General features: G+C 40.5%; 1 protein-coding gene across 1 annotated transcript in view; it reads right to left on the bottom strand.

The window, feature by feature from the left end:
• The window catches only part of anos1b (anosmin 1b), a 42,204-nt gene that overhangs the window by 14,878 nt on the left and 13,966 nt on the right, over positions 1-13,360 (bottom strand). The window contains exons 3-6 of the mRNA XM_018696053.2: positions 4,170-4,232; positions 3,282-3,489; positions 2,603-2,787; positions 483-612 (exon numbers count right to left, since the gene is read on the bottom strand). Coding sequence (XP_018551569.1) covers positions 483-612; positions 2,603-2,787; positions 3,282-3,489; positions 4,170-4,232 — 586 coding nt within the window. The remainder of the gene's footprint in view (positions 1-482; positions 613-2,602; positions 2,788-3,281; positions 3,490-4,169; positions 4,233-13,360) is intronic.

Raw genomic sequence — 13,360 nt, 5'->3', positions numbered from 1 at the left:
TCTGACTGTCTTACTCTCACTTTTAGCCTGTCTCACTGACCAACACCAGGGATTTCACTCTGGCACTAAACCAACTGAATGAGTATGTATGTACAGTATGAGCGTGTCTGTACAGTATATGTGAATATGCGCAATGTGCAGTTCTGTGTATATTCTGTTTCCTGTCTGTGTTTTATGGACTGCCTGATAATTCTCTTGCTGTGTACCTTATCCATCAACTCTGAGTGAAGGAGAGAGAAAGAACAGGGAAGGAGAGGAAGGGAATGTTCCAGAGTTTCCGACTTTTCCTCGGAGAGGTGTAATATCTCTCGTTAAATGACACAAATGGAACCCAAGCATCTGCGTTTTGCTTAGTGTCTCATGACAGGATATCAAAATTCACAGATAGGTTATGGAAACATGCAGGAGGAATCATCACCCTCCGTGGGACCCTCGTAACAGCTCTCTGAAGAGAAGCCGAGCATATGTTTCGAGTGCATTACCTTTACTGGAGATGTAGTGTTTGCTCGGTGTTGTGAAACCTCTGCTGCCGTGGCTGTTGATGGCTGCAACCCTGAACTGGTACCAGCGCTGAGGTCTCAGATCTGATAAAACCACATCTTCAGCAAGGGTCTAAAAATACAAACATGTCACATGAAACAATGGCTAAGTGCATGATAGAAAAATATTTATTAAATATAGTCTCATCGCTTCCCTTCATCTAACAGATAAAACAATTTACGATTCATAACAGATTTAAAAACAAGTCTCACTAAGATGTTTTTAAATGCAAAAAATAACACATGACCTAAAAAGGTGAATATATAACATCTTTGAGGATTAGATGTGTTGAGTGACAAAAAAATCAAACTTTTAAGGACTAAAACTTTAAATCTTAATAAACTGGTATTTCCCCCAGGGAGCATATGAACATTTATAGGAACTGTTTTTTTTCACTTATAGGAAACTTTTTGGAAATCTAAAGATGGAGGATATCATTTGCTGTACGGATTTTGAAGCCTGTTGAGGCAAATTTTTGATTTGTGATGTAGGAATATATAAATAAAATTGACTCGGCTTGACTTCATTAAGTATTGCTGTTCTTGTTCTACAGTGTGTCTACTGTATTAATGTATAAGTTCACTGACACAAACAAAAAACCTGAGTGGACGTTTGTTCTGGATGTAATGAAATTCCTTCCAGGCACTCCGTATTTATAGCATTCACAAGACATGAGGTCACAGTGACCTTCATCTTTGACTATAATAATTTAATCGGTTCATCCTTGAATCTAAGTGACCACTGGTGCCAAATTTGAGGAAATTCCCTCAAGGCGTTCCTGAGATATCGTGTTCACGTTCCAACATACATCCCAGACACTCCTGACTGCACTGATAGCGCTCAGCAAATTAGACAGAACAACATTTCGTCAGGCTTTGTCAAAATCTGACAAATTGCTGGAGCTATCGCTACAGTGAGCAGATCTATGTCTCACTTTTGCCTTTCGTTTACTTTAGTTATTTTTTTGATCCTGCACCAGTATAACTTCTTTGGTGTGGATGCCCCACACCATGTTTGTCTGGGACTATTATATCAGACTGCATTAGTTTTAACTAGGTGTATGTAATAATCTGCCTGAGTGTACATATTATTCATATTCTGTCATTGCTCACAAATCCATAATATATCTCCTTTCCAAAACATGACAGAGCCCTGTGTACTTTTAAACATCTAAGTTTCACAAGTTAATGAGCTGGAAAGTCAGATGAACGCAGATGGATTGGAATTCCATCTGATAATAGTGAAATTAAACGATTTGCCCAAATTATGGTTGAAACTGCTAAAGATTCATATGTTTTGTCTCCTTGACAGAGCAAATGTAATCACTGCTTAAAATCTACTCATCCACAATCTCACACACACACACACACACTCACAGACACGAGCTGCCATCTATTTAAGTCCATAATGAGCATTCAGTCATTCAGAGTCAGCCGGTGGAACGACTGTGGCTGCCTGTGGTTCCTTTTTAAGCTCTGCTTATTTACCTAACCTCACACAGGCGCACACACACATGGACGTACAGTGAACACACACACACTCATTTACACACACACACATTCTCACACACAGATACGGTTTACCCTGGCAGAATGGGAGACTGGCTGGGGTGGAGAGGTTTAGACAGCAAGGCAGCAGACTGATGAGGTGGAAACAGAGTCTAACATCCATCTCCATAGCTGAGAAGTTTCATCATTCGAGGCAAATTGAGAGTTATGAGGTAAAGATATGTTACAAACTTTGTGGTGTTGCTCCACTGTTAAAGGCACAGGGACCCATTTTTAGAGCTTCAGTAACTTTGTGACTGTCTAAGTTGCCTTGTTAGACAGGATGAAGTATGTGCTGTGTTGTTCGATGGATTTTTTTTCTAGCTATCAGCCTGCAACCCTCAATAATATAGAAGTTGTGACTGTCACAGGATGTTAGTGTATTTCCTCAAATAGAAAAGAAAAAAATCTGCATCAGTCACCGTATGCCCCACATCAACTCCTTAGTCAATGAGTGGTGTCTATAAAAAAATGATTACAATATCTCAAACCCCTCGTGGGGGGGGTAAAGTTACCATGGCGACGGTAGCCCAAGGCGAGGCATGGTCTTCGCTGGGATGGATGCCGATGTTCCAGCGGGACTGAAGCATGTAAATGACCGGCTCCACGCTGACATTGAACTTCGACACCCACACCACCCTCACGTGACCCTCTGGATCCTCCACAAAGCTCATCTCTCGGCGAGGCTTCAGAGGAACACCTGCGAGGACAAAACAGAAAGGAGATGCGTTATTTCAAAGACATTTGAATATGATAAAGGAAGGAATATGTGGTACAAAGGGCACATGAAGAAAAAAGCTGACAGGATGTCTCAAATACCTACTATACATATTCTATATAGATGGCCTCTACTCAGGTTAAGTTTAGGTGGAGGTCACTAAACTTTCTGTACTTATATGAATGATAACGGTTTGCTTTTTACTCATCCTAACAGGTGCAAAACATATTTGCATGTGTTATCAGTAAAAAAGCTTGGTCATCCAGTGACGGCTTATCAGCTAATAAGGCTAACATGATGTGTACAAGCATGAGGCTGCTTAACCAACAGGATTCCTTCATCATAAGTATCATCATGAATTAGACAGGTTCCATGCCTGCTGAGACAACCAGAAACAAGTTATTCTTCAAAGATAATCTCAGTTAAAACCCTCACGATGGTACAAAAAAGCCCTGACCAGCTCTAAGCCCATTTACCTTTGTATAGATTGGCTGGGGCCTGGCAAGTGTGTCCACAGCCATTGGAGCAGCATTTTCTTGGGGAAGGACAATGCTGGTCTGACGAGCAGCTCTCCACGCAGGCTGCGGCGAATCCTGTGGCTCGCTGAGGTGGAGGACAGTCGCCCTGACGAGACGACCTCAGAGAGGCCAGGAACTCCCTGCTTGTCACACACTCCGTCTGCTTCTGAGGGAGAGAGAGAGAGCACAGGAGAATTATTATTATTATAGTTGACACATAATGGAAATAATACGTAACACACATATACTATACACACATGTGGAGCAGAGGAAAACACACAGCAGAGGTGAAAGTGTTTCCTTTGGTAAACTCCTGACTCTTTGAAGGCAGCCCTTGAGATCTGGACTGAAAGGGCTTGCATGTGTGTTTTTCTGTTTCTCTGCACATGGTGGCAGATTAGTAAAATGTAAACATGAGCTTTAGCTAATAGATCTGAATTATCCTGTGTTCCTAACCAGCCAGCCAGTCAGCCATCCAGCCAGTAACATGCTTCAGCTATTGTGATGAAAAACTAATCTATCAGAATACCGCAGCAACTGGCTCAGCAAACAGTCATTTAGGGCCACACACACGCACAAAATATACACACAACTGCAACACACTTGCACATGTATACAGTCAAAAGCCCACAAACATGTTATTTATACCACCCATACATAACTTTGTGTAAACACACTCAGGAATGCTCTCTCATGGCACACAAAAAGTCTAAAAACTGAGCCTTACATTGCCAACAAAAGCATGTTTTTCGTGCAGAAGTGACACCACCACCAAGGGTGTCACAACACAACACATACATTAACTACATACACAAATATGCACACACTATGCGGTGTCTATCTTACCTCACAGGACTTTGGAGATAGCACCTTCTTGGTTTCCCACAGTTCTCTGCACGGCTGCAGGCACTGCACATAAACACACAAACAGACAGAGAGAAACAAAACGTGAAGCTTTAGGAACAATGGAGTCAGGGTTTTACACACATGATAAAATGAGTGAAAAACCACAGCCAGCAGCTGGTTATATACCTTAGAGGATATACAGGAAACGGACAAAACAGCTACCCTGGCTTCATCCTAAGGTCACAAAAGCACCCACTTACAAGCCCCTCTAAAGCTCACTAATTAACACATTAAGTCCTGTTTGTTTAATCTGTTCAAAAGCTGTAGTAATTTGCCGTTTTACAGGGCAGCGTGTGCTGGACTATTTCTTAGCAGGGAACAGTAATTTGCAGCCCTACAGGCTTGTACAATAGAGTTGCAACCAATTACTATTTCCATTATTGATTAATGTGCAGATAATTTCCTTGATAAACAGTTTTGTCTATAAAATGTCCAACCCAAATCCAAAGATATTCACATGTATGATACAGAAAAACTTCTCTATCAACAAAATGTGTAACTATTCCTTTAAATTGCTGGCATTTTAAGAAATACAAGGAAGAAAAAGTGTAAGAACTAGGATAAATGACAATGTGTCAGAGGATTTTAACATTTGCAGAGGCTGCTCTCAGGTAGAGAGAACACACAAAAACACATATATACACACACACACACACTCCTAAAGCTCACACGCACGCGCTCATCTGGTTTGCCACCTCAGTGAACTGGTGAGTGATGGCTCTTACCAAATTAAAACCAGACAACATATAAAAACTGCGGTTTCACCCCCAACCTCTTCCCCCCTCCTCTCCCTCTCTCTGTCTGTCCGTCTGTCTCCCTCAGCTCCCCAGTGTGCCTGGCTTCAATCATTCCTCCAATTTATTCCATCTCACTGATTCCAGGGGAACAAACAGAATCAACAAAAAGCCATAAAAACTTCATCTCTGCACAAATAAATGGCTACTGTTGGATGAAATCGTCTTCTCCAAAACCCCAGGATTGTTTTAAATAGGTTTATTTGCAGACTGATGACTATGTGTTTTTAAAATGACAGCTGTGTGGGTTGTTAGGGTTATCACCACACTTAAGCACGGCATTAAAGACTATGTAAACTTTCAACTAATGCATAAAATATAGGATAAACACTACATAGTAACTTGTAACTGGGACGCACAAAGCATCAACAAACCAAAGCCAACGAAGGAACATGTGCTGGTCTCTTCTTAACCTGTGGGACATGAAATGGAGTCTCATCATGAAGCATGATAGCTGTTTAATGTTGTACAGTCGCTTCATTTCATTTAAGTCATGGAAGAAAAAGTTTGGGTTAGCTCTAAGTGATACTCCACCCAAAATCTATCTTCTGAGAATTAAACACTTGTGTCCTGCCGGCTTGAAATGGGGCCCTAAGATTGTAGTTAGCTTCTTCACAGAGAAAGAAGACTTATGTTGATGTCTTCTGTCATTAATATTCTCACTAGAGCTGCAAAGTTCATGCAGACAATTGATTGGTCAATTATTTATCAAAAAATTCAACTGAAACTAATTTGAAAGTCAATCATTTTAAGCAATTTTTCAACTAAAACTTCAGTTTCCAGCTTCTCAGTGGTGAGGACTTGATGCTTTTCTTTGTTTCTAATAGTAAACTGAATATCTTTGGGGTCTCAGACTGTTACATTCTGAAGTGATGATGAAAAAATAATCAGAAATAATATAAACTTTATTTAATCAGGAAGTCACATTGAGATTAGGATCTCATTTAGAAGTGAGACCTGAGTACAGAGGAGTCAAATCAAATAGTGAAAGAGCCCAAGTTCTTGTAACATTTTAGAGCTTCATAAAACAGTTTCAGGTATATGTGATTAGTAAATCATTAGAAGGGTATAAATTAAGACTATATTTAGCCAAAGACAAAGAAGAGGTACTTAAGGCACAGATGCTGAGATGTGCCAGTCCAAGTAGGGGATGTGATGAATTTCCTCCTTTTAAGGATCATGATTGTACATGAATGGGTCTGGTACAGGCATCACAGGCAGTCTAAGTGCTCAAAAACAACACATGGTGCAAAGTGTGTTGCAAGTTTCTATGTACATTTTAATATTTCTTTTTGCCATGAAACTTGTCACATTTGAACCTAATAATACCACCATAAATCCAAGCTGACCATAGCTTTCATTCTCCATGAAACAGAAACTAGAAACAGTACTAGAAACCTTTCACAGCCACAATTGAAGCCGATGTTTTGTCCAAAACAGACAGACAGAGTTTAGAGAGAAGCATCACTTCAACTTGTTTTCCCCTTTTTTCTCCATTGCTTGTTAATGATGCATTCCTCAAGGAGTCTGGGTATGAGGAGACACAGAGATGGTCCAATACACATGCACATACACACACACACTCTCTCTCACTCTCTCACTCTATTTTAACCAGATCCTGAAGTGTGATATGTTTCTTCAAGGAGCTCTCAGGGGTCTCTTCACTCAGCCACGTGCTGGGCTGAGCTTAAGGTTGTCAAAATCTCCCCAAAAACACCTTTCTCTCTCTCTCTCACACACACACACACCAACCAACACATTGCGTTTCTCTACACTCCCCCTGCTCTGTACATCTTACATCCAAACCCAGCGCACTCTGTTCCCCTCTTCCTCTCCTCCTGTACTCCCACTTTGATCTGTTACAGACTTGTTTAATTTTTCATTCCTATCCTCTCGTCCTTTACCCTCCCCTCTTATTCTCCCCTCCCCCCATCTCTTTCTGTAGTCCTCTGTTCTTTTTGCCTCCTGTCTTCACATTATCACTCCATGTCTTCTTCTCCTTGACCTCTACTCTTATCTCTGTGCTGCCTATCACAACCTCCTTCCTCGTCTCATCTCATTGTCTCCCCATCTTCTTTCCTTTCTCCTCTGCTCTCCCAAGCGTATCCTCCTCCACAGTTTACATGCTGCTTTACACTTCTACTTTTTTTTTTTTATAGACAAGGTGTGTTTTAAGACAAATTTAAAAAAAAAAAAAGGTTACATTTTACTGTATTGCACATCAGTGGTGTAAAGTAAATAAGTAAGTACATCTACTCAAGTACTTTGTTGAAGTGCACTCATTGAGCACTTTTTACTTTCATGCTGTTCTCCAATCAGCCAATCATGTGGCAGCAACCTGCTTGGACCCAACCTGCCTTGCGTCAACAGTCCAAGCTGCTTGTGGTGGTGGTGTAATGGTGTGTTTAATGTTTTTTTGGCACATTTTGGGCTCCTTTCATATCAACCAATCATTGTTTGAACACCACAACACCCATCTGAGTATTGTTGCTGACCATGTGCATCCAGCCACAGTTTACCATCTTCTAACAGCTGCTTCCAGCATGATAATACATCATGTCACAAAAGTTGTCTTTAACTGGAATACTTTGATAGAAACATACATTTTGCTAGTAATACCCTGCCAATCTGAACTTATATGACTTAAATAGTTAAAAGTACAGAAAGGCTAGAGTGGTGGGGAAGGGGGGGTACAGCCTAATGGATTTGAGCTGAAAACACTCTTGGTATGTCCACGGTACACACCTTACACTCTCAAATATCCCTTGGATGTTGTAAATCACCTAAAAGTACATGTAGTGTATTTGTGTAAGAGGAGTTGAGAGACGAACCGACACTTTTGGCCTTGAAGGTGACATGATGAGTTATGTGTGAGAGAGAGAGAGCAGTGGACACAGCACAGGTCAGAGGTCAGAGATGTTACTGTTTAACACAGCAACACACTGTAACAACAGAGATGAGATTAATGACTGTCTGTGTGTCTGTGTCTGTGTGCAGCTTGCATAGGAGCTCCTCAGATATCTGTATAATTATTAATCACACACACACACACACACACACACACCTCGTCTCACGACCCTCCTCCAGCCTCCCCTGCTGTTTTATGGCCTCACCTGCCACGATAGAGGGATGACAGACACACTCAGTGAGAGGGAGGAGAGGAAATGGAAGAGGGAAGGGAGGAGAGATGTGGTTTCAGAGTGGACGGCGGAGGGGAAAGAAGTGAGTGTCAGTTGAAAAGGAGAGGGGAGATGAAAGACAAACAGTGAAACAGGTCCAGGGAAAAAGGAGAGAGAGAGAGACAAAGAAAGACAGCCACACACCAGATGTGCTCACTCTCCATACACTCACCAGTTCAGAGGGTGCAATGTGAAAAACTATTTAAGTTAATTTATGCCTTTATCAGCTTGTCATCAGTTGCTCAGAGTTTACTGTATATTTTCTATACACTGTACATACATTATGTGTAACATTTAGTGCTGGGTATTACTATGCCATACCTGGGTGTATTTAAAAAAGGAGACAAAGTTCAAATAATAAAGGAGCTTCAACTGTGTAGTCCCACACACTGAACTGAAACACCATATATTCCTTGAATGCTGGTTTTTTAACAACCACTAAATCTTTTTAATTGATCTACAGTTCAGCATTACTCTTGATAGTTTAAGCTGCTGAGTGAGCAGGAGATGGTACCTGCTCACCAAAGTTACATTGTGCAAGAACAGGCATTTGGGGCGTAGAGTGGGGATGGAAGGGGCGCCACTCTCCCCATTACAAGTCAGTGTAACATCAAAATGACTCTTAAGTTGTTAAGGTAAAATACAGTGTTGCTTTTCCTTTTCGTAACCTCCTGTACAAGAAGTTTGCTGTGATGAAAATAGTCTACAGCGGACAGTAATTAATATTTCAATATATTAATAAAAATCAGTAACTAATCAGCAGCTAACTAAGTACATACTCAGTAACTTTCTCATCACAGAATAAGTAATAAGTAAATATGATTATGAATGTGACCAGATGCTTGATACCAGCTTTAGTTAAGTTAATTAAGTGTTAAGGACTTTTTTTCAGTTGATACGGAGAAAGTGCTGAGGTTCGATAACCAGCATTGTCAGCGTGAGCATTAATTAATTGTACTGCTGTGGAATAATTTAAGTGCAGAAATGAGACTACATGCCTCAGTTAGCATCTGTATAAACGACTACAGTCTCATAAAGTTGAGACCTAATTTCAAATAAAGGATGTTTTTCTTCTTTTTCTCATCTTCTGAGTAATTTTCCATCACCTTTTCTCATCTTCCACCATCAGCCACTTTGAGAGCCTTAAGGCTCCATTTGAAGTGAAGAGTAGCATCCTCTTCACGTTTTTTTTTCCTGCAAAGCAATCCAGCAGATTTTACCTAGTGGCCCACACTGTAACATGCAACATTTAGAGGTCAGCACAGACCAAGTGATGTCAAATAGCAACTTGACCCAAACAACAAACTGACCATGGTGTAACTGCAAGGAAACAATAATAGTGGCTGAAGGAAACAGAAGTAGGTCTGAGTGAAAATAAAGCATCTAATTCCAAGTACTCTTACCAATATTGTGATTGTAATTGAAATCAAAGCTTGTTTAGGAAGTAGTGAAATGCAAGTTTAAGAAAACTTGACTGAAACATTTTACATTTTTACATAGAGCATATCCAAAACACTGTACAAAATGTTATATTCTGAAACACATAAGATAAGATGTTTGATATCCCTGCAGCCATTTTGGTTACATGAAGCCAGAATATACACTTCTATATATTCTTCTATGTATACTATCATATAAAAAGACTAATTTAACCACTTCAGGCAAAACAGGATTAGTTAGTTGTCTCAGAATTAATCAGTGACTAATGATTTATTGTTGCTACAGTACTACATCCAGCAGTTTCAACCATAGCATTTCTGCTGCTACTGGCACTAACTGTACGTACAATGGAAGGAAAAAACTACATACATGAGACTGAAATGACTTGACTTTCCTTAACAATATTAAAAAATACAGTATATTGTAATCAAAGTAAGTATTAGATTATGTATTATATAGTGAGACTACATGCAGCTGCACTTATGCCAAATGAGAATTTACAGGGGGCATGAGCATTCTTACTTTATTTTCTGAATATGCACACACATGCATCTATGCATACACACACACACACACATTTCAGGCTTTGTGGTACTTGAGTGAAAAGTAGCGGAACAAATTCCTAAAATCCCTTTGAAAAGCACAGTAGACTTTTGCCAGACCTTTGGAAAAACATGTAAAACAACCAGAGCTAACTTAAGTCGGCAGCTTGTGGGAGGAGAGGAAAGGTTGTAGGAAAGAGAATAGAGGAAAAGAAAGAGAGATGGGCAGGAGAGTCAAAAAGACAAATGCTTCAAGATAGCTCAGTGGTTAACTTCTTCACCTCTCGAACCACATGTTCGGTCTGAGGCCTTTGTGGAAGGCCTCAGACTGAATCCTGACAGAGCTTTTAGCATGTGTGTGTGTTTGTATCCCTTAATCATTTCTTTCTGTTCTTTCTTCATGTCTAAATCAAAAAATACTAAAGGACTCTCAACTCACTACACCATGATAACGATATTCAGACAAAAAGAAAGGATGGAAGTACAGTGCTGGTGGCAGGTGGTGGTCAGAATACTTGACATACACGGGGATCAATATTAAAAACACCAGATTTACAAACCCAGTACATTGCTTCAAATGCCTTATGGAGCACAAGCTTGCATTTCTCAGTCTTATGATTGGACTGGCACTTAGAAGTAGACATCATGTTAAAGTACTGGACAAGTTTGAACAGCAGAATGACTGGAGATAACTGTGGGAAAAGTAAGCAGAATTAAAAATGGTGCCAGTAGAAGATATGCAAGCTTACACAGGCTAGCAAGCTGTTATTTGCAGCTGTCGCATTGGGTTGTGCAAATTAAGCAATAACGACTGAGATATTTTAAAATCCAGGGAGGAGAGTGAAAAGATAGCTTCGGGCTGGCACAGGGCGATGACTGCCTGATGACTGAAACTCAGATTCCTCTATTTGAACACTTCCTCCGGTATTTTGAGCACAGCACTGTGATTGTTAACTTTATTTGAAACCAACACTAAATTTGAAACTGAGTGAGAATAAATAGAGATGAGAATCAGCACCTCCAAGTTTGAGGCTAAGCTACTCTTCCAGAAAACAGTGGACAGCCCCCACTAGGATAAGAATGAATTTCTGCTCCAACTCAAGGAGTTCAAATGTCTTTGGTTCTTTTTCATAAGCGAGGGTACGATGGTGCACGTGCTCAAAGCTGGATCAGTGCACACTGCAGTCCTGTAAGCGTTGCTCCAGACTTTGGCGGCAGACAAAGCTCTCAGTTTACCCTGTCAATATCCAGACTATGCTTTCAAATATAATACTGTGAATACTTATTCCTTGATTAATTAATGAAGTTCTTCCAAGCGTCTTGGAGAGCTTGCCACATTATTTGAATTTTTCTTCACTGTTTTCTGTCTCTCCATGTAATCTCAGACTGACTTGATAATGTTGAGATCGAAGCTCTGCACTGTATGTTTGGGGATGTTGTCATGATGCAGAATGAATCTAGGACCAAGCAGGCACCTCAATGATGATACTGTGTGATGGGTACGAATGTAAACATCTAAAGTGCCTAAACTTTTGTGCAGTACTGTATGTTCCAACCCTTACATTCATGAACTCTGCGTAAAGATCCAAAGAAGAGATTGTGGATGCAAGCAGTAAGTTTTCTTTATAACTTGTCAGGCCCCACACTAGGGGACACCACCTGGACATCTCCCCATGAATATGTACAACCAACCAAGAAGATGATGAGAGACTACATATTCCACCTGGTCTGTGAAGATGTTAGGAACCCCCTGTAAGAGCTTGAGTGTGTGTGGCTAGGACAGAGGGACATTTGCTTAGCCTCATGCTGCCACACAGTGACCTCAAAGATCTGCTCATTTGTTCTGCATTGGACCTGTTTGTTAGAGGACATCCCACTGCCTCACACACCTGGTATACATTACTACGTCTACTCTGCGTGTTTGTGTGATCTGCGAGTGTGTGAGAGAGAAGGAAAGAGATAAAAGAAGGCGGAGATGGACAGATGGAGGAATTGAGTGAGGACTCTAGTGTAGTTTTAGTGAACTCCCATGTGTGTTTCCATGAGCAAGAGTCCACTGATGATGTGACACAAACCATATGTGATGGGGCAACATCTGCCTGGTGTGTGTGTTTTTAACAGAGAGACCCTGGGCCCTGATGTAACAAAGAAATAGATAAAGCACCACAGTTGAGATGAGATGAGATGCTGCTTACCTCATTTTCTCCGTTTTCTCTTATCCTGTTCTATTTGTACTGTAAAAGGCAATAAAATTCTTAAACATCCATTAATACTGTAAGCTGTTGTCTCTACATGAGGTGTAATCAAAAAGTTCCAAGACTGTTCCTGTTGCGAACACAGGTAATATGCATGAAGCAGGTGTGAGCCATAACTTCAGTGAGTCAGTATTCCACATTACATCGCATAATCAACATCAGGAACTGCATTACACACATTTTTATGACCACTTGCAGGTGCTCTATCATCATGGAGCAGAAGCAGCACTGTGTCAAAGTCTGCAAGGATCTCCATCAACAGGCCAGGGATGACCCAACCTTCATGTTAAGGATCATCATCAGCAATGAGAATTGGGTTGAAGACTACAAGCCAGAAACCAAAGAGTGGTATTTGCAGTGGAAACACATGCAGTCTTCAAGGCTGAATGCTCGGTAATTTTCTCAGAGATACGCAGGGTTGTGCACTGTGAATTCATGCCACAATGGCAGTTGGGTCCCCTCCCCCCAAGTCAGAGATTTTTGAAAAAAGGCTACTAAAACTCTGAACCTGAAGATGATTAGGGCAAAAAGGCAGGAAGCTTGTAGACTGTGAAAAAATCTAAATACCTTTTTTCTCATGTATTTGAATTTCCAGTCTCCTATTCTTCATAAAATAATCAATCATTGCAGGTTTTAAAATCCCTAAGTGCAAAAGATGACATGGGAAAATTAAATTCATCCTTTAGTTTCAAATACCATTTTGTGTGTGTGGGTGTGTGACTGTGAGCGGACACATTGACTGTGTTACACATATTAAAACTCAGTGAGAACAACCTACACTGGTACTGCTCCAAGTTTATATAAGTACCTAAAAAGGAGTTGAGGGAAAACTAATGAGTCCCCAAATTATTCAGTAAAATTCTCTGTCAAAAGTTATTGAGTATGTTACACTGCCAAAAGGCTTTATGAGATCCTGCAGTG

Source organism: Lates calcarifer, linkage group LG17 (assembly GCF_001640805.2).
Source record: "Lates calcarifer isolate ASB-BC8 linkage group LG17, TLL_Latcal_v3, whole genome shotgun sequence".
NCBI lineage: Eukaryota > Metazoa > Chordata > Actinopteri > Centropomidae > Lates > Lates calcarifer.
The sequence above is the reverse complement of the archived record's forward strand: the minus strand, read 5'-3'. Positions and strand labels throughout refer to the sequence as shown.